At 49.6% G+C, this 21,129-nt stretch overlaps 6 protein-coding genes across 6 annotated transcripts; 3 read left to right on the top strand and 3 right to left on the bottom strand.

The window, feature by feature from the left end:
- Positions 1-5,931: 5,931 nt before the first annotated feature.
- PFICI_03670 (uncharacterized protein) lies at positions 5,932-6,762 on the top strand (the record flags this gene model as incomplete). The annotated part of the gene is made up of 1 exon (XM_007832251.1): positions 5,932-6,762. One exon carries the CDS (start codon positions 5,932-5,934, stop codon positions 6,760-6,762), a length of 831 nt encoding a protein of 276 aa, XP_007830442.1.
- Positions 6,763-8,436: 1,674 nt separating this feature from the next.
- Positions 8,437-10,167, top strand: PFICI_03669 (uncharacterized protein; the record flags this gene model as incomplete). Its single annotated transcript, XM_007832250.1, has 3 exons — positions 8,437-8,644; positions 8,704-9,401; positions 9,463-10,167. 3 exons carry the CDS (start codon positions 8,437-8,439, stop codon positions 10,165-10,167), a joined length of 1,611 nt encoding a protein of 536 aa, XP_007830441.1.
- Positions 10,168-10,790: 623 nt separating this feature from the next.
- On the bottom strand, positions 10,791-11,446 carry PFICI_03668 (uncharacterized protein; the record flags this gene model as incomplete). The annotated part of the gene is made up of 2 exons (XM_007832249.1): positions 10,791-11,305; positions 11,341-11,446. 2 exons carry the CDS (start codon positions 11,444-11,446, stop codon positions 10,791-10,793), a joined length of 621 nt encoding a protein of 206 aa, XP_007830440.1.
- A 44-nt stretch (positions 11,447-11,490) lies between these two features.
- On the bottom strand, positions 11,491-12,453 carry PFICI_03667 (uncharacterized protein; the record flags this gene model as incomplete). The annotated part of the gene is made up of 1 exon (XM_007832248.1): positions 11,491-12,453. One exon carries the CDS (start codon positions 12,451-12,453, stop codon positions 11,491-11,493), a length of 963 nt encoding a protein of 320 aa, XP_007830439.1.
- An 889-nt stretch (positions 12,454-13,342) lies between these two features.
- On the top strand, positions 13,343-15,744 carry PFICI_03666 (uncharacterized protein; the record flags this gene model as incomplete). The annotated part of the gene is made up of 9 exons (XM_007832247.1): positions 13,343-13,538; positions 13,591-13,889; positions 13,942-14,068; positions 14,133-14,221; positions 14,289-14,550; positions 14,651-14,761; positions 14,808-14,900; positions 14,953-15,632; positions 15,700-15,744. The coding sequence occupies 9 exons, from the start codon at positions 13,343-13,345 to the stop codon at positions 15,742-15,744; spliced, it is 1,902 nt and encodes a 633-aa protein (XP_007830438.1).
- Positions 15,745-16,433: 689 nt separating this feature from the next.
- On the bottom strand, positions 16,434-17,549 carry PFICI_03665 (uncharacterized protein; the record flags this gene model as incomplete). Its single annotated transcript, XM_007832246.1, has 2 exons — positions 16,434-17,192; positions 17,256-17,549. The coding sequence occupies 2 exons, from the start codon at positions 17,547-17,549 to the stop codon at positions 16,434-16,436; spliced, it is 1,053 nt and encodes a 350-aa protein (XP_007830437.1).
- Between the last annotated feature and the right edge of the window lie 3,580 nt (positions 17,550-21,129).

Here is a 21,129-nt window from a genome sequence, read left to right as displayed (position 1 = left end):
GGTCAAGTGCTATTTGCGCCATAAGCAGCCCGCTATCCGGAACAGAGTGGCTAACGATGTAGTTGACCACACTAGGAGGACGGCCCTTGCTGCCAGCTTGAGGACTCTTTCTATCTCGTGGACATGCGTCCCTATTCCGGCTCATACGTCAGTGATCTTTCCGTCCGCCTTTTGTTGTGCGATATCCCCCTGGCTCCGCAGATGCTGTGCTACCTTCATAGCCGCCGCGGCCCTCTTCTCGACGTGGCCCTGAAACTTGAGCTATCTATCGAATCATACGCCGCGGTGACGATGTCGTTCAGAGGCCTCGACGCTTTGTAGATACAGATATCGTCTGCGTATCCAAAACATCGTGTGAATGAGTGTTGCTCTTTAGCTCGCGAAGAACAAGACTCTTGAGCTCATCGGCAACGAGAATCTTTCACTGCTCTATAGTTGCTTACGAAAACAACGTCGAGTCTGCGCTCTGCCATCGAGCCATGTATAAAACCTTGATGAAAGGTACATCATCGCAAGGAAAATGTGGTCTGCCCCGAACGTAGACTTTTGTTTCACTTCTTGCGTATGTCGTTGAATATGCCGACCCCAGTCCCTTCTGCCTACCTATTCGACTCGTTTGGCGCAATATGGACAGATGTCAGGCCATTTTATCTTCCCTCCTCTTGTTATTTTGCAGGGGAAAAAGAAGAGGGTACTAAACAGCTGTCAAAGACTGCCACGGAAACGGCCGAAGCACCAATTGCTTATGCGTGAGAAGGTTAAGGTCATGTGGGTGAGGATGGGTGAGGATAGGTGAGGATGGCTAGAGCAGCGACCTCGCGCCGAGCCGCTAGACAAAGATGTATCGGTGCCGCCACCTGGCTGCCAACTGCCACGGAAGTCGAGATGGTATTTCGATTAAGCCCATGCTGATGACCCAAGGTTGTCCCAAGAAAAACTGAAATATAACCTAAATAGTACTGTCTCACAAATAACTGTGATCCTTTTGTTTCGTACTCTAGCTCAATTTTTGGGATCAAGACTGTCTGTTTTATCCTCGGGAGGTACGATGGCACTGTCGAGTTTGTCCCATGATGATTTTCATATGAGAGCCTTTGGTTTCTGACCAATATATCCAGCCAGGCTGAGTCCCGAGATCCCTGATCAGGTTCGCCAATGTGCCCAGACGCAAAGATAGACACGCCATAACCCATGTTTAACATTTTACACGCTTGTACACTTGTATCGAAGGTCGCCGAAGTCATCACGATAGTCATAGGTGCGGGAAAACGCCACAGTTGTGAAAGATCTTGCCGCTTCGATATGCTAATGAACTTGTCGACATGCCCCAGGCGAACGCTGTGAAATATGTTGTGTTAAGCCTCAAGAAAAGACGTGCGCATGTCTGCAGCCTCCCAAAACTGACCGTATTGCTGCCGGATTAGTACTCAGATCGGTGACGGCTGGGGAATCCCCGGTGTTGTATGTTTTTGCCATTCTGCTCGCAATTTTTCCTCGTTCAGTCACATTTTTATGCATATTTATCGACCGTCATAGAACTTGGTGTGTTCTACAAGTAACCGATCGTCGGGATTAGCATTGGCAGTTCCTTGGAAAATATTGGCATCTACCTAGTCACTGTTCGATATGAACCTGAACGTCTTCAATTGCCGCCAACATTCAAGGTACAAAAAGTTTCGTCCAGTTGCAAGTCAGGCCTGCAAAAAAAAAAAAGCTGACTCTCCGTCTCCTTTGTAAATATGCTTGTCTTCCAAGATTCACGATTGTAAAAGTATATATGTAAATATTTGTCATCAAGTATCACCAACGAAGGAGAGGGATTTCCAAGCCAGTCTCAGTGGCCCAACTTCTATCAAGGTGGGGCCATCCAAATTGGCGGTAATATTTCTCGTGCCAGTGTCAAGAAGAACAGCACCCTGTGAGTTAATGTGGGATACTGCTTGAAAGCATTGTGGAAGATAGTGTCATATTCATTTCCATATAAGGGAAGCACCGACTGATCAGTGATCAATATCACGCAGTAGCACCACTCGTACCGCCACTTGTACCCACGAAGACAACGAGGACGGCCGCATATGCAGCAGTCGTTGAAAGCACAGAGAGAGGATTCTCCAACTGATATGACGCCACGATGCCGCTCGCAAAAACAAAGACAGAGGTCGTAATAAGCGACGCCCGCTGAGAATTCAACAAGATCATGAGCCACATCGGGACAACGAGGAAGGCCCCCCCAATGACGGATGATACGACACGTTTCAGGAAGTCTTCCGTCCGTTTCTTGCGCGTCCTCTCCGTTCGTGTTCCTCCAATGGCGGTGGGCTCTTGTTCTAATGGAGGCATGAAATTGAATATCTTCTTGTCGTCGATAGTACGTTCCCTGAGTACCCGTTCTCGTTTCTCTGATGGTATTTCGAGCAAGTATGCGCGCAAGACTTGTGCGTCTACGTTGCGCTCGCTTTTGATGACGAATGCATCGTGAAGCCCGTCATCGACACACGTGCGAATGTAGTCGTTATCACGCGCCGCATTTACTACAAGTATTTAGTTCATCTCGGATAACCCGAAACACTGTGCCATGTGAGGAGCTTACTCACTGTAATCTTTAAGTAATTCTTCCCATTCACTTGGCATTTCGTGAAAATAATGCATACGCATTATCTTTCTCGAGAGCTTTATCTGGAGTCCATGCATTCTCATACGGTTCAGGGCCGCCAAGCTCAGCCTCATAGTTACCCGTGGCTCGGGATCCTTACTCAGTCTCTCGAAATCAAAATCTGCAGGTCTACACAAAGTCAGCCAAGGGGTTCCCTCTTTTGAACATTGTGAAATTACTTTAAAATGGGCCAAAACGCCGTTTTTGGCATTTTTTGGACGTCCAAGCTGAAGATATCTCTAAAATGATCGGTGAGAAATTCGTTAATCGCCTGATCGCCTTGGTCTACTGTAACTTAAGCTAGATCTCTGAGTTAGCACTAGTAGCCGTTCAGAGTTGATATTTCAAGTTTAGAGCATTGCACACCATCAGCTTCAGCTCCAATGACGTCGGTTCTTTGTGCTGTACTCTCAAGACTCCCTTGAGAACTCCCTGCATATGCACTCTGTAGTGCAGTCTGGTGATGTGAGCTGGGGAATGTGTCCGCCCGAGCAAATTCCAGTGCCAGTGAAGGGGGAGCATCTGGGTGGATTTCGTCGCTTCGCCTCACACGAACCACATCCTGCAGCTGTGTGCTGGCGACGCTCACAGGTCTTGTTGAAGATGGACCTGCACTATCCGTATGAACAATGGCTTGAACATTCCAATTTGGTCCTGACCAGCATGACCCTTTGATGGTGGAACTTGAATTCAGTTTTAGACCTCGAGTACTTATTGAATAGTAGAAGCTCACTACTTACTATGGTCCTGCCTGTCAACAGCACCCGGCGTTACTTCAGTATCAAGTTGCATTCTCAGTAAGGGAGCACGCCTTGTCTTCAAAGATTTTGATCACAGTTCAGTTTTTCTGCTTTTCTGCTTCCCCTCTGGTAAAACGCCAGATCAGGCCGAGACAGGCACCCAAACTTTCATATCCTCCATAAAGTCAACGTGGTCATCAAAATTATCAGCCAAAACCCAAGCCAAAAAAAAAAAAAAAAATAGTGGAACGACGATTTTCAAATACAAACATCAACCATTCATTCAATAGCACACAAACACGAGCCCCCAATACGTGTAGAGTTCTCATATGACTTTGGAAAGAAAGAGTTTATGCTACGATTCGAACGCCATGGCCAAGCAGCAGCATACCAGACCAAGAATCCCGAAGCCCGCATCTTCTTCGACCAGCCATATAATGTCTGGCTACCGCCTGCCCCGGGGATGAGCGGGCTGCGGCACAGCTCCCTCGGCATGGTTCTTGGCTTCGAGTCTCCGAAAGCCGCCGAGAAATGGCAAGAACGAACTGTCTTAGGTACTGTTGTTACCAGTGGCAACATGAATGCAGGCGTCTACTTCAAACGCGATTGGTCGCCTGCCGATCTTGAAGGAAAGCTTGGTCCCTAGAAGTCAAACCTCGGGCCACCCAAGAGATCCAGCGCCGCGGTGTCGCCGGCGAAGTCCGACCACAATATATTTCATGCAAGCTCGTCCAAGGAAAGCGGAAGAGGCTTCCGGATTGAGACAGCTAGGCCACAGCTATCAAGCACAAGCGCGGAGGATACTTGGTAGGGTATAATGTGATTTAATTTGAACTTAATGTTTCAATGATGGTGTCAACGCGCTGGACGCTGCCCATGGGCGGGAAATAGAGCGGCCCAGGTTGACCCATGTGGACCTGCAGACTGACAATATCTTTATTATTCCCCCTCGAACCGAAGATATAACTCTTCGAGCTACGTCCTGTTAATAGAGTTACCCGTCATGTTGCCGAACCAAGGCAAAACTCTTCAGATTTGTGTTAAGCCTTATAAGAAAGGAGCTGCGTATTTCTGCAGCCTCCCAAAACTGACTGTATTGCTGCCGGATCAGTACTCAGATCGGTGAGGGCTGGAGAATCCCCGGTGTTGTGTGTTTTTTGCCTTTTGTTTCCATTCCATAATCCATATTTGCCCTTACAATATTTATTTGCGTGTTTCTTATGTACGGACCAACCGGGAATTTTGTTCAAAAATGGTCTTGAGAAGATCGCGTCGGACTGATTCTGACCATTGCTAGACTAACTGTCTGTATGTCTATCAGACTCAATCAAAGACCCACGTTGACTGCACGTCAGCTCCCTTATGACGGACTGGCCGGTGGTGTTGAGATGAACGAGGTTATGGTGAGTAAAGTGATAGATTGGTTGGTTGAAGATCTATACGTATCTATGGGAGTAGTGGAAGGTATTTGTGTCGTGGAGCATGAAGCTGGTTATGGTCGGAGGTGGGAATTAAGAAGACGAGCCGGGAAAGTCAGGGAAGTTCACGAAACCAGATATGATAAAACAGTTAATTGAGTTGAGAGGTCATGTAGAAAGGGGACCGTTCTCCCTCATGGCTTGACAGTAAAGCTTAATGTAAACAGTGGCCCGAAGGCCGTGCTTTCCCGTGTTCCCCCTTCCACTCGGCCATCTTCACCACCGGCCGGAGGCGACCCGAGGGCCTCGTCTCCAATTTAAATCATGAAAAACACCCATGGCATCCAGTTAAGACATGAATCAAAGTGCCACTTCCCATTGCCATTCCGTCGTAACCATTCTCATTGTATGCCTGTGTCCCAATTTTCCCGTAGGCGTCTCTCAACTGGGCTAGTTCTGGCCAAACATTCTTCCCATGAGACCACGAGGACGAATAACCTCGGGCTGTCGCAGGCCCATGTACTTGCCGAGTCGAGTCTAACTGACCCACAGGTCGAGTTGACCAGAGTGCTTGCGGATCCAATGATCCATCATGTTAGCAGCGTCTGTGATCATCATGGTTCAGTAAGATGGCGCGTTGCTAATTGTACCATTGCGGTTGCCGTATAATTGACGTTGGATTGTTTGTAGTTTATGCCTGCCTAAGAACCCCGGCACCAAAGCCCGAAATGATGGTGGCTGGGCTCTCGTTTAAACACACTTCCGACATTGTCTCTGAATAACATCTCTCGGCATGAAGTCGGTACCATTGAACGAGACGACATTGACGACTTATCAAGAAAGCATTTGAGGCCAACCCTCTTGCTTCCTATAAGTCGTTTGTGTGTCAAATAAAGGCGGACTAGCGTTCCGCATTGCATGGGCCCCTTGCATGTCGTTGTCGTTTCAATCTGCTTGTGTTTATCCGACCTGTCATTCTTATCCCCACCGCCAAGATCATACACTTCCATATAAGTACCTAGTACGTAAGCACTACGAGTCTTCCAAGAAAAATTATTTCCCAGCTGCAATTACTTTCCAAATCCTCTCACGCACTGCCGCTGTTAAATTGGAGAACAAGATGTCTCAACCAACCACCTACATTTTTTATCATGACGAATGCGTCGCAGCCATCAGTGACTACTACGACTTTCTGACCTCACTCTATTTGGACGAATCATCTGTCCTCCGGCCACCACCTGGCGGCTGGTCCGAGATAACACCAGAAACAATGCACGGTCTTGGCAAGTCCGACACCGTGATCAACCTCCTCCGCCACCTGCCCTACATCCGCACCGACGGCGAGCGCATCCAGGCCGCGCCATGGGTTGAGTTCGCCAATTGGGCCGACACGCCATGTGCGTCGGACGAAGATGGCGAGAACGCCAGGATCTGCTCGGAGCCGCCCGAGTACGTGGAAAGCGACAGCATCCCCGCGCACGTCATTGGGTTGACTGCGTGTGAGAGCGCCGAGTTGGGCGGCTATTTCCTCCTCGACACGGAGCTCGGCGTGGTTCATTGGGTCGGGTGCTACGGCGAACTCAAGGATGAGCAGAGCTTGGATGACGATTCGACCTTGATCAGGCCGATACTGTTTGACGAGGACACGGCTACCTGGGATGAAGACGATGAAGAGGCTGAATGGAGAGGGGATTCTCCCGCTTGGCCTGTTGCGGAGTTCTTTGAGGTGCTCAAGGGGCAGTTCCGGAAGTTGAGTTTCGTCGCGCTTGATTGCATGAGGGTTCAAGATATTTACACTCCATCGGGGCCCGGAAAAGATGGATATATCGAGACAGTCCAAGGTGTCTATCGTCAGCACGGCTGGCCCGATGTAGATCGGTATCGAAAGTCGGATTGCTTGCAGGCTGTTGAGGATGCTCTGCAAGAACGCTACCCGGGGGAATTCTTTTGAAACGCCGTAAGGGCCTCATCAGCGTCGAGAGTTACTGGAAGTCTGCTATTAGCACTTCTCAGCTTTTTCAGTTTTTGGAAAGAAAGGGGAAAAAAATTATATTCATGCTCTGCAAGGTGTTTGCCAGCAGCCACACCTTCGAATTTATATAGCGCGCCCAGCACGTGTCATGTATAACTTGTGTGAATAAAAGCTTATGTAAAATGTGACAGCATATGTGCCTTGGCTGTTGGCGATCCTTGGACTTACAATACCAACAGACTATCCGTACAAGCTGTTGATAGACGATGGGTGGTGCCTGGCGCACGTGCTCTTCGATTGGCAACACGCCTCGGTACAAGCGCCTAAGGATCTAGAGACGCGACAGGAACTTGAGGACGGACCGGTTGATTACTTGTTCATGGTTTTGATCTCCAGCAAGGCTAAAGATGCCGAGCTCAAGGTTGAACGTGACGGAGACGTCTCATACGATGATCATCTACTCAGTCTTTTAGTCCTCCCGACGGTGAACCTGGCACGAACATCTCTCGATGTTGCGAAGCTCTGGAACAAGCCTTTCTTTGTAATGAAATTCCCTGGCCGGAGTCAAGACGAAGGTGTTGTTGATTTCCGTAGATCCTGGCTCTGGGAACGTTGTCCCCTTTGGACTTGTGAAAGTCGGCCTAAGAGAGTCATGATTATGATATTTATGGTGGCGATTTTGCGAAATCGGGATACTTTTCACGTATCTGAGAGCACGGAAAGGCACTATTGATATTTCAATCAACATTAACAGTATCAATAGATGCTCCTGAAATGCCGATATTGTACTGTGTAGAGGTACGATGCCGAAAACCCCAGAAACAGCGTGTTGCATGGCATCACTTTTAGTGGATCCGCGACAGCTTTCGGTTCCGGCGGATGAAATCTACAGGCGCTGATGAGCATCCGCGGAGGGCAGATGGATGGCACTAATTACAGGAACACAAAGGCGAGGAAGCCATTGAATCACGTGAGATGTTGAGCTGACTCGTTGCAGCGCCGCGCAATGGATCGTGCTGCTGCTGGTGCGTTGTTTCTGCCAGTAGATCCGGGTCAGCTATCGGTTCCGGCGGATCGAATTATAGAGTATTGACCATAGTGACAGAGCCAGAGATGCCAATTCTCGATCGGTTCCGGTCGTGCCAAGGCTTTTTACCACTACGGTTCCGACGACACTAGCATGACGCTCGAATCGTTGCCAACTTGGGTCCCAGGGAGCTGGACTCCCCACGTGCTCAATCATGGGTGCAAGTTCCCCAGTCCGTTCCAGGACCATTCAATTGAGGGTTAGTTTTGCTCGGATCTGTTTGTGATTTGGTAGAATCTCCCTCATCATCTATGTCTAGTGTCAAAGCCATCAAGTTGCCAAGTCTATCAATTGCCAAGCACAAGAGCCGTATGTATATCAACACTAGACAGAGACCCATAAAATCTCCACGGGGCAGTCTCAACGGTGCATGGGCAATTGTCCGGGGCAGCCTCTGGGGTAGCATATTAAGATTGCTGAAGCCCCAGACTTCTCTATCTATATCAGCCCCATCAAGTTTCATCTTTTTCCACGTGGGTAGCTTGAGAATTTGAGAAGAAGAAGAGAACAACGAGGCCCCTCAACACGCTTTACAATCATCTACCCGTCCATTTATCTCTTTTGTCATGTCTTCAGCTGTTGCAACCCGAAACGATGAGTTGAGGCGACGTGCGGAGCTCGTCTGCGCTCAAAATGAAGACGAGGCAAGCTGGATCGAGAAGAAGCTGAAGCCCAGCAAGGTTGCCGCGAGGTATCCTATCACGGGATCTCTGTTGCTGTACGCAACTTGTGGTTTCGGAAGTCTGGGCGATGCTTTATTTGGTTACAACTCTGGTAAGTTGACTCTGACTTATTTCCATTGGCGTGTCTATGCTATAACTTACTGATGGCAGGTATCATGTCTGGTTTGCTTGTGAATCCAGTCTTCGTGAAGCGCTTCTTCGGTGATTATGGTGGTGCCAATGGCAGCACAGCTGAAGTCAGTCCCTCCATCACTGGTATCTCCGTCGCCTGTCTCCAAGCCTCTGCTGCTGTGGGATCCCTCATTGCCGGCAGACTCGGCGATATGATCGGCCGAAAGAGGACTGTCCGCCTGGGCGGTTTCATCTACTTCTTCAGCGCCTTTATCCAGATCTTTGCCCCAGATTTCGCCACTTTCGTTGCCGGCCGCACTATCCAAGGTGTTGGTGTTGGGTTCCTCTCCATGACCGTCCCTATTATTCAGACCGAGATTGCAGCACCACATGCAAGAGGTATGATGGTCGGTATCGAGTATACCTGCCTAATTGCGGGATACATGCTGTCTTGCTGGGTTGACTACGGTTTTCATTTCATGCTCCCAGACGCCATGTCGTGGCAGGGACCTTTCATCATTCAAATCATCCTCTCGGCTATCCTGGTGCTCATGTCTTTCTTCCTCCCCGAGACTCCTCGGTGGTTGGCCAAGAATGGATTCATGCAGGAAAGTCTTCAAACAATCGCAGATTTGCATTCCAACGGCGACACCGAGGCAAAGCATGTCCAAGATGTCTTCCTGGAAATTCAAGAGGCAGTGGTTTATGAGGCGGAACTCGGAAAGTCAAGCTGGACTGTGAGTGATACTTACCAGAAACCCATACAATCTAGATAAGACAAGCTCATAATATCGTTAGGAAATGTTCACTCGCTACAGGAAGCGTACCATCGTCGGTGTCACTGTCCAGATGTTTGCACAACTGAACGGAATCAACATCATTTCCTTCTATCTTCCTAGCACACTGGCCTCGGCCGGATTTGACGACGAAAAGTCACTCTTATATACGGCAGCAAACGCGCTTCCTTATACCGCTGCTACGATCGTTACTTGGTGGCTAGCCGACCGATGGGGACGCAAACCCCTCTTGATCTCTGGAGGTATTGCCATGGCAGTATTGCTCGGCATCGTCTGTGCCTTTACCGAAGCAAGCCTGGACATCACCATCAAAGCCAACGGCCAGTATGCCTTTGTCATGCTTTACAACATCGTATACGGTTTCACTTGGGGTCCGATGCCCTGGCTCCTTCCTGCCGAGATCTTCCCGCTCCGAGCCCGCAGCAAAGGCATGGCCCTCGCCACCACCTCCAACTGGGTCTTCAATTTCATCATCGGCATGGTGTCCCCAGACGCGTTCGCGGGTATTCATGGCTACTTTTACCTGGTGATAGCGGGTTTCTGCCTCTTTTCGGCGGGCTTGGCGCATTTCTATTATGTGGAAACGGCAAATCACACGCTAGAGGAGATCGCAATTGCGTTTGGTGACCAGGCGTTTGCGGATGGGAATGAGGTAGTCTTGGAAACAACTAAGAAGGCGAATATGGCGACACATGATGAGGTCTGAACGGAGAGTAGTTTCAAAGAGGTGAGCACTCGCCTCCGGTACTTCGGTCGATGAGTCGCTGAGACGAAACTGGCATGATTATGTGTACTAGGTACTATATGATATTAAGCAGATTGATAGTCCGTTACAGTCCGCTTAGCGATCAATGACATTGCTTTATCCGCTGTTTCCATATAATCACAAAAGGATATGTGTGGAGCTCCTACTTTTGCGATATGGCTTAGTGGTATGTCGCAATAGTTCCATTATACGGTCTCCGTTACACTCCCACTATGGTATATAATCATAAGGTATATCACGACATAATCCCATAATAAAATAGCCGCCTGTCGCTATCCCTGGAATGTGGGCGGCTGGATGATATATGCAGGTGTGTTATTGTAACGTTTATGCTGTGATTCAATAAGCAGGAAAGTTCTCACTGTGCAATTAAGCTCCCCGCTTCTGTTGGCAACTTACAAAGTATTACCACGACAAATGGAATCTGCATTCCCGGAACATGGTAGGTTGCAGTTGTCATCGCTCACAGGCGTTAGATCTGTGATATCTGTCTTGCAAAAACATTCGCTGAGCCACATAATGATTAGCTCCTGGTTTCAATTACCATCAGTTGAGGTAGGCACTCACGTCTGATCTTGAGTCCCTGAAAGCTTGTATCCCGACGCATTGCAGTAATCAGCGCAAATTTGAGGTGAATTATCAGCGAGCTGAGAAACAGTGCCCGCCGCGGTGCTGTTGGTTGCCCCTGAGTAGCAAGCAACGTATGCCAACGGGACTGGGCTGATGGGTGGCTCGGGCACCATGTCAATGGTTGCGGCGTCTCCAGTAAGGGCAAAGCTGACAGGAATCTTTCCGTCAATATCGACAGAAAGTGTGTAGTTTCCCGGATATATGACTTGGTGGCCGTTCACATCTGAACGCGCGATTGATGAGATGGGTATCGTCAGGGAAATTGTCGTCGTCTCGCCAACTTGAATAGACGACAGTCGTCCATAGGCGGCGAGAGATCTCAATGGGTATGGCTCTGAGCCGGCGTCTGTGCTTGAAAGAAAAGCCAGAGCAACATAGTCAGATATCACGGTAGACTTGCCGCCGTTGTTGGATACATCCAGATCAATAGTAGTAAAAGGGGATCGGTCTACGGCACCTTTTTTCCCCTCCAGCCGAAGTAACAATTTCCAAAATGGAGAACTGCGATGGTACAGCTTTGAACCACGATACGTTGAACTCGGTGTAATGTAGCCCGTAGCCAAAGGGCAATACCGGCTCCGAGTACCATTTGTATGTCTTACCAGGATTGCCAGTGGTAGAGTTGGGTTGAAGCTATGGGTCCACCATTTCCGTTTCGTCGACATAATGCGCCGGATACTGTGTAATGGGCAAGCGACCGGCAAATGCCAATGTGCCGTCGAGTAGGTCAACCAAGGCATCTCCGCCACTCTGACCTGGGTACCCAGCCCAGACAATGGCCGACACGCTGTCGTTGGCCAGCAGGACCGAGTCATCGAGTTGCCCGCCGCCGAACTGAACAACAACCAGGGGCTTACCAAGCGCTGAAAGCTCGCCTACAAGCCTCAGCTGATTGCCAGGCCAAGAAATGGTGGTTCGATCACGCGCCTGGCCTTCGATGCATCCATCTATCCCACCACAATAGATGATATAGTCAGAGGCACTGGCAAGCTCTATAGCCGACGAGAAGTTGCTGGAATCTTCCGTGTTTATTGCAGTACCGAGACTGTAGGTGGCATTTTGCCACTTGGCTTGCATGGCCATCAGAGGGCTGACAAGGTATGGGGCAACACCCGAGTAGCTTCCCTGCATCTGGGTCGTTGCGTTGCCGTATGGACCAATCAAGGCTACGCTTGCAACAGATGCTGGAAGAGGTAGAGTGCCGTCATTCTTCATGAGCGTCATGCCTTTAACTGCTGCTTCCTTGGCCAGATCCCGCGCGTCAGACGTGTCAACATCGGTCCAGCTCAACGAGGCATATTTGCTGTTCTTCAAATCGAAGAACCCGAGGCGCATCAGGGATAGGTAAAGGCGGGAGACGGAGCGATCAACTGTTGCCTCGTTTGTCATGTTGAATGATATTGCCTGGACAAGGTCATTGTAGATGGACCCTTCACATGCCAAGTCTGTGCCGGCATTTAGTGCAGCGGCCGCAGCAGTGATTGAGTCTGCAGTGTAATTGTGATATTCCCAAACATCGTTCACTGCATCGCAGTCAGATGTAATCCATTGATAAGGCTGGTCCCAGCCCCAATGCTCTCGTAGTAGCGTTTGCATCATGTATCGGTTTAAGCAAGCCGGAACCCCATCGACTGCATTATAGGAACACATGAAGGCGCCGACTTTTGCGTCTCTGGCACTATCGGTGCGAGATTATCGGCGCTTGCTTCGTACACGACATGATGAATCGTGAAGCTTTCAAACACCGGAGAGAATATGGTTTGAAAATGAGAACATTTTACATGGTCTGAAGTAGTTTTTGAGAGAGCCGGAACGACCATGAGGGGAAAATCATTCATACTATGCGTGTGCCGGATCTTATGGAGCTTGTCTAGTCAAATTATGAACGATCTCATAGGGATACAAGTCGAGTTCGCTATTGCGAAGCGTATTGAACTGAAACAAAGTAGGGTGCGCTGAGGCACGGAATTCGTGGGCAAGACCAAAAGATAGAACCATTGTTCCTGACTTTAGCTCAGAAACCCCAATATGCTGAGCTGCACAGCATACACTGCCGACCGTATAGCGCAACCAATACCAAGACATCAACCAACTATTATCAGGTACCCCTCACTTCCCCTCTCCTCGCACTCACATTGCAATGCTTATTCTTGACCAGGTTTGTTTATGATTATTAGTCACGACCAATTGCAAATGGAGCAAGTTTTTGGCTATCTGGCTCGATGGACAGTCGGCATGCACGCGATGCAGTGTCACTACTACTAATGTCACACAAAAGACTCCAATAACTGAGTATTATGCGAACTTTGCAGATGCAGATGCAAGATTTTCACTAGAAATGCCTTTTCGGAGTCGCTCTCTGCATATAAGAGAGCTACGTGCCGAAATTTAAAATTCCAACAGCATAAGGGGTTCTGGTCCACTACAACAGCTTCCGTACACTGCCAGTCTCAGAGCGCTGACCTGCTATAAATCAAGAAACAAAATGCATTTATCCCTTTCATTGAGTTTTTCCATATGTTATTCGTTCCGACTTGCAGTTTGCCAGTCCTATTCTAAACATCCATGGCAGAATCGTGAGATTGCTGCCCCAAATGTCGCCAAAGAGTACGACTTTATCATTATCGGGGGCGGTCAATCGGGCCTTGTTGTCGGTAATCGCCTCTCGGAAGATCCAGATAGTAAGAAGGCCACCCAAGAAACAAGATATCATTGCATGCTGACAGTGACGAGCCACCGTGCTTGTGGTCGAATATGGATATTTTGACAATCGCCCGGAACAGATCGATCCTGCAAGTTTTGGCGGATTAGTGAACTGGCCCATACAAGACTTGTACAACGTGACATCGACACCACAAGCCGGTCTATTGGGGAACACAGTCACGGTCCTGGCCGCTGCCGTAGTGGGAGGCGGCTCAACCGTCAATGGCATGATGTTGACCCGCGGGTCTGCCGACGACTATGACAACTGGGCAAAGGTGAATGAGGAGTCTGACTGGGGCTTCCAAGGATTGCTCCCTTACTTCAAAAAAGTGAACCGACAAGTTATCTTGCAAAAGGAAATCTTCTCTAACGTGCTCATAGAGTGCAACGTTTCGAGAGCCAGCTCCAGAACTGGCTCACGAGTACAATATTACCTGGGATCAAGACGCTTACGGTTCTGACTCTCCCATACATGAGAGTATTGCTTCATATTTGTACCCTGGTTTGAGTGAGCTATCCCTTTCCCGCTCAGAACTTTATTTAGTGTCCAAATTATCTTACCATCACTCTAGTACCTCAGTGGCAGGGCATGGAAGAAGCTGGCCTGACTGCCCAAGTGGAAGGTGCCAATGGCAATGCATACGGAGTGTTTTGGTATCCGGTAATTGACATGATTGATTTCTTTAGTCCTTGAAGTGCTCTATAATGGTATGAGCTGACATGTGTAGAACGCAATTGACAATGAAACCGTGACGCGATCCTATGCTGTGAGCGGATATTACACGCCGGTGGCGGATCGCGCCAACCTTCACCTCTTGACTGGTCACCGGGTGAATGAAATATTGTTTGACAGTCAGCTCAATGCAGATGGAATCAATTTTCAGCCTCGCGGAGTGCCGGAAGGAGAAGACGTGGTCTCGGTCAAGGCCAGAAAAGAAATCATTCTGGCAGCTGGCGCCCTTCACAGCCCTCAGATTCTCCAAAGAAGTGGTGCGTCGTCCTTATGGAGTGTCGCCACGAATAGAAATCATGGCGAAAAGGGTTTCATATCATCAAGGTGAAATGCGACAGGCCGTTGACAATTGTGTAGGTGTCGGTCCCTCTTCGATGCTTGCAGAAGCAGGCATTGAGGTTCTAGTCGACCTACCCGGTGTGGGCAGCAATCTTCAAGATCATCCAGTCTCATATGTTGCATTTGATTGTAAGTTGATCAAGTAGCTCACAAGATACAGACTAACATAAGCTAGACGCAAGGGATCTAGACCCTAGTCCCCAATACATGTGGGATAATTCGACGTTCATTGAATGGGCTGAGGAAGTATGGGCAGAGAATAGAACCGGTTTGAGCCTTGATCTATATTAAAAATTTTTGGTATGTCTGACCACATTCAGGGCCTTTTGCGGTAACTACGGGCAATACGATATCACTCATACCTCTGTCACAGCTCATCCCCGACTCGTGGACTTCAGTCGTGGAGACACTACAGGATCAAAACTCTACCGAGTTCCTCCCGGTCACATACACGACGGACCAACTTGCCGGTTTCGAAGCACAACGTCGCCTATTTATTGACTCTATTCAGCGCAACGATAATGCCGTTATAGAGGTACCGTTCAACGGGTCATCGTCTTTTGCGACCGTATTGACAAAGGGCATGAGCCGAGGCACTGTCCATCTCGACACCACGGATAGATACGCAGAGCCCGTCATTGACTATGCGACTTACCAAAATCCCGTCGACGCTCGCCTCATGGTCGGCAGTATTGAATTCGCGCGCCGATTCCATGAAACGGCCGCCATGGTCGACACGTTTGGCCCGATCGTCGGGACCTACCCGCCGGCCAACATGACCGACTACGACCAGCTGGAGCAGATTGCGCGCCTCACCACCTCGGGCACGATTGGGCACATTTCCGGCACCTGCGCCATGACGCCGCGGCGTCTCGGCGGCGTCGTGGGCACGGATCTGTTGGTCCATGGCGTCACGGGGCTCAGCATTGCGGATGCGTCCATCCAGCCCATGATCCCTAGCGCGCATATCTGCACGACTGTTTATGCAGTCGCTGAAAAGGTAATGTACTGCACTTGCATAGGGTAGCAAGGCGAGACACACTTTTTGTACTAACACGGCACGGCAGGCGGCGGATCTCATCAAGTCTCGGCATGGCCTCTTTCGGCATTGAGGCTGCGGCTGTCATTCGGAGAGGTTCCGCGAAGCAAAGACGGTTCAAATCGTACGGTCTTTATTGTCTTTCGATTGGACCAGAATATTCGCGAAACTACTTTGGTGGGTTCGGCCCACGGGAATACAATGGACTCGGGACTCGAGATCTTGACTGCCTGTCAGTAAATAGGCTTTGATTGCAAGGGGCCAAGGTTCAGATGGAACCACGAATTCCAACCCGCTCATTTCCTCTCAGTCAAGGTGGCCGGTATACGGACCTTGATTCCGCGATTTCCGACGTCAAACCCAAAGGTTTGCATATGAATCATACTATAATTATTCAAAATTGTGTAACGAGTGTATCGATTCACGTAAGGCAGAAAAGAATACAATTCAGTCTGTTAGAATACACGATATGTATGCATCAAATACTTTGGACATGGAAAGCTGATGCCTTTATTCCTGTCAGATGGTGCAATGAATTTATTACAGCCGTCAACTATAGAAGTAATGTATGCATTGCGAAAACGGACACAAACAGTATAGAAACGAGCACAAAGACACTTTAGATTCTTGGTTACTTGGATACGCAGTAAATGGCTATCTAAGAACCGATGGACCGACGACAGAAGCAAGGGCTTGGTGTTATTCCAACAACAAATGCAGCACCTAGACTGTGCCTATTGCCATAATGACCACATTGCGGCTTTAGTAGATGCCGTGACGGGGACGGGGCAGGGTGACCGTAACCGTCTCCACCGCGGTGAGAAGACCAGTGGCTGTCGGGACGCCCGTAATGGTAAAGGTGGGCGCGTCCTCGATGCAGGAGCAGATGGAGCCCTGGAACACGGCGTCAAGGGACTGGAGGCTGGACAGAGCCGAGTCGCCGCCGCCGCCCGTGGTAATGGCCGAGGTGGTAAACGGCGTGACCGTGGGGATGGGCAGATCGCTCGTCAGCGACGGCAGCACCGTAGGCAGCACCGTGTCAATGTCGCTCGTCAGGGACGAGAGCACCGAGGCGATGGAGCTCGAGAGTGACGATTCAATGGGGCCCAGATCGCTCGTGAGAGAAGACACGAGAGAGGAGATGGTGGGGAGCGGATCAGTGATTGTAGGCAGCGTAATGGTGGGAATGATGAAGGTAGGGTCCACATCGGCACTGGTCGTCTCGGGCGCCGGGGCCGGGTACCAGGTACCATCGGGAGTGTCTCCCTCGCCGTCATCGTACTCATCACCACCGTCGTCGTAGTCATCGCCATACGGGCTCTCACCGCCGTACCCGGCATTGTTGTTGGTGTAGCCGCCGCCGCCGTTACCGCCGCGGCCAGGCACAAAGTCGGGCCAATGATGTTGGTGGCCAGAGCCTGGGAATCTGTCTCCGAAGAAGCCGTCCAAGAGACCACGACGGGCTTCTTCGTTTTCACCACCTTCGCTTCTCTTTACCTTAGTGACGGGGGGATCAATGATCTAAAAGGTAGTTAGTAATCATGGGGTTTATGTCAAGGCATGAATTGTCTGGTATCTACCCACCACAGTCGGGAGTTCGGTATCTGTGGCAACGACAGGAGTAATCAGACTGCTGAACACGGTGACAGTTCTTGTAATGGTGGTAAAGGCATCTGTGATGGGAGTCACTGTTGCCGTCGTTGCTGGGACTGGAAAGCTGGAGGAACAGTACTCCAGGGCTGGGTCGTAGTTGGCCAGCGCTGGGAGGAAGTCGACTGCGTCCAACTGACAGAAGAGATCCGCTCGAGGAAGCATGAGGGCCTGTACTGCGGCGAGCGGCAGGATGTTTGCCAGAAACATGGAACGAGCGGTCGCCATTGTCAATGATGGCGTGAGTAGCGAGTTGTGTAAGTGTTGTTCAATGAGCGAATGTGCAAGCGAATGTGCGGTGAATGATGGTGGAAAAAAGAGTTGTTGAATGCAGCGAGAACCACGACTATATGTACTCATGAGAGCTTCTCGTCATGAGATGATCGACACTCGCCAACATGAACCATTTTCTTGATACCGTGTTTCAAGTCCGTGATACCAGTTGTGTTATACCGTTGGTAACGCGCCACCAGGGTTGAAAGTCCCATATGAGTATGTGAGCACGTGAGCACGTACTTTTTTTTTTTTTTTTTTTTTTTTTTTGAATTCTTGACTGCGGCCGAGGCCGTGTGAATTGTCTCGTTTCGAACCGGCGATGATCGCACGTTGGTTTTCTAAGAGAGCGGCATACTGAGTCTCGGGTCATTTCCACATTTTCCCATGGCAGCACGGCTCGATGTTGATGTCGCGCGGAACTTCGCGCCTGCAATTTCGCGGAGTGCATTGTCTCAAACTCAAAGAAGAAAAACATGTTTTCACGACTGCATCATAGCCCTCGAATGATAATTTCGAGAAGTAAGGAGGAATAATATTCCAAGTCAGACGGGACTTATCAATAGATTCCGTGATCTGACCAGTCAGTATACGGAACGACAAACGAGGGAGTCGGAGTCAAATCGCCCAATCATCGTCCGACAGTTGGGTCACTGGACTCCAAACAAGGCATGCGGCGAGTCATTCGTCGTCCTGGGAGGCATTGAAGTTCAATATTCCACTGCTGATCTCAAAAGCGAAGAAAGTTTCTGTCCCCATTGGGATTCATTTGGCCTGTTTAGTATTTGGTACTGAGTTACAACACGTCATCAGAGCTTATAAGCGATCTCTTATCAGTCGCATGCTCTCCTTGGCCAGGAGAACATGTCTTACGATATATCCCCTCGACGGTCGGCTCTCAAACTAGGCATCTTCTCCTAAATGACCAAATTGCTTACCTGGTCTGTATTGAAAATAAGTTCTTAGTAATTCCCAATCTTTTAAGAGGGAATTACTCTCATGTGCACACCGCAATATGCAGGACAATTGTATTGTTATATTTACAAGCTCCATGAGTGATGCAAGGTCACGCGTGGCCTATAGGAAGCACTGACGGATATATGGGTCCCGGGGCTCCAGCGGCTCTTTTAGTGCCCGAACAAGGCCAAACAAGGGCCGTTGGACGGCAGCATCAAGACTTCGCGACAGGAACGGAAGTGGCTGATACGTTTACGGACAACCTACACTATTAGCCGTTGCAACCCTATTCTTCTTTTCACTATTCAGTCCCCCGAGTCATTGTCAAGTCGCTGAATACCGAGGCTTGTGAGGCTCAGTTATCTGATTCAGTCGAAAAGGCCCATTTTAAGTCATGGCCTCCTCCCCCCAGAACAGCAGGCGTATTCTTGCGAAGATCGGATCTTCTCCCGCGAATGACGTGGACAGGCGGCTGCTTTTTGTGATGTGATGCCCGAAAAATTGTGTCAGCCGAAGAACCGTCGGAAACCCATTGTCCATGTACCTGCTTCTTGAGTGCATGACAAAGATTACAAAGGATGCAGAGTACATACGCAGTAGGAAATGGTCAATCACGTTTCGACATGTACGATGGCCATGGCAATGCTCTTATGGATTAGGGCTTACGTGTTTTGACCTGGCAAGCATCAGTGCGCTCCCCCCGTCCCCTGTCGGGTTGCTCTTCTGCATATGGGCCTTTTTTCCCTTCCTTTGCCTGAGAGAAAGCAGCCAAGCTGCCAAGTATGCCCGTATCTTTGTTGGGCCTCTCGATAAAGTGTTTCTTCTTATTGCGATCTTCCGAACACGACTGATGCCAATACTACCTATCAGTCAACGCGTCCAATACACGAATCCTGCAACCACGCTCGCCGTAATCCCCACTCGCGGCTACAATGGCCACGATTTCTTGGCGATCCCTTCGGAGCAAGCACGTCGAAAAGTAAATTGTGCTTCTATCAAGTGCAGAGAGTAGGTAATCGCTTTCCACACCCCCATCAATGGACTCGTAAGCGAATGCCACCACGTTGGCCTCTTTGAATGCTAGCAGACCCATTGGCTCGGCTCGGGTTTGCGGATATCCTGATTTTGACCGAAGGGTTTTGACAACATTTGGCCTCATTCATCGTCAACGTCCATAATGACCAATTCATCCGCAAAAGCAGCCCATACTCGAGTGGCGATGAATGTTTGCGTCTCGGACCTGCCTCTTCCGCACAAGTGGGAAGAAGCACGACTTGCTTTGAAGGAGTGCGTGCGGCCACTGGAGCCATCTTGTAATACGAACAGGATGCCCAAGTTAGGGTGGATTTAGTACGATAGAGTTTAGCACTTGCATTCCCACCGCCAAGGCGACATCAGAAGGGGTCCCGCAGATAACGGGCGTTGATACTAACGGCTGTTAGCCTAGCTGGGGGCCTTGGAGGCCACTCTAGTGGGAAATGTGTGCATTTGCCTGCAAGCATCGCCTTGAAAATTGTGCGCCACAATGAGGGTGAACAGGAGGCGGCCCGCCATTGCCGGGGGGCTTCGGCCTTTTTTAAACATCAAGGAAAGAAAGGAAAAAAACACTCCTATTGATCCTACCATCGCTTAACATGGTGCATGCTTAATCAGATAGGAATATGCAGTCAGGACCAATATTTGAAGAAATGGCACCCATGCGCAGAGTGCAGATACGGGCACTTACAGATAACTCACGTGAGTTTCTGCTGCGTGGAACGAAAAGGCCCTGGGAATCTTACCCCTGGCCGGCCGGATGGGGCGTTACATTAGATAAGAGAGTATCGATGGCAGAGGCTTAAGCTTGCTGAGCAAGACTATATTGCTCTCTTGTTAATCTGCCATGCTAGTGATGCTACGGAGCAGTTTTGCTTAGAGGGAGGAGGGAAAAAAGAAATCAATTCGAGCAGTCGGGATGAATATGCGATGGGTGTCTGACTTTTGACAGGGGAGTCAAAATACGTGCTCACTGCTCACTGCTCACTGCTTGCTCTCACTTGCTGACATTTACATGGATCGGTGCCAAATGCTTTTTTCCTCCGTCTGGTACCTGAGCATGTCCTGCAGGTGGATATTTTTGCGCCTCCCATGGTGACCTGTTCGCAGGCTGCTGGATCCCCAATGCTACCTGGATCGAGCAATTATTCTTGGCATGAGATCCTTATTGACGGAATTGGAGTTGGACAAGACTCATCGGGGCACGTCAGCTCGGTAGGTTCCGGAGTAGCGAGTTTGGTATGCAAACCACTGGGTTGCATCCAAAAACAAACATTGCCTCTTTTCAGCACCTCTGGTTTTCTTTGGCTTGCAGACTGCAGCTCAGCTCTTTGCAGCCGAGATGAAAGGAGTCTTCGTATCGGTGCGCGCCGGTGCTCAATTAATTACATTGACCAATGGAGCAGTGTGCCGATCACCGCCCCTAGGCAGTTAGTAGCTCCCGAGATAGCTCACGAAGGGCAGATCGACTGCATAGATTTTTGCCAGGATACCGCGCGGTTGAACCGATCCCGAGAACAAGTCGCCCTAGGGCCAAGAGTTT

Source organism: Pestalotiopsis fici (genome assembly GCF_000516985.1).
Source record: "Pestalotiopsis fici W106-1 unplaced genomic scaffold PFICI_Scf_2, whole genome shotgun sequence".
In the NCBI taxonomy this organism is placed as follows: domain Eukaryota; kingdom Fungi; phylum Ascomycota; class Sordariomycetes; order Amphisphaeriales; family Sporocadaceae; genus Pestalotiopsis; species Pestalotiopsis fici.
Note: the sequence above shows the minus strand (reverse complement) of the source record. Positions and strands in the feature narration are given on the sequence as shown.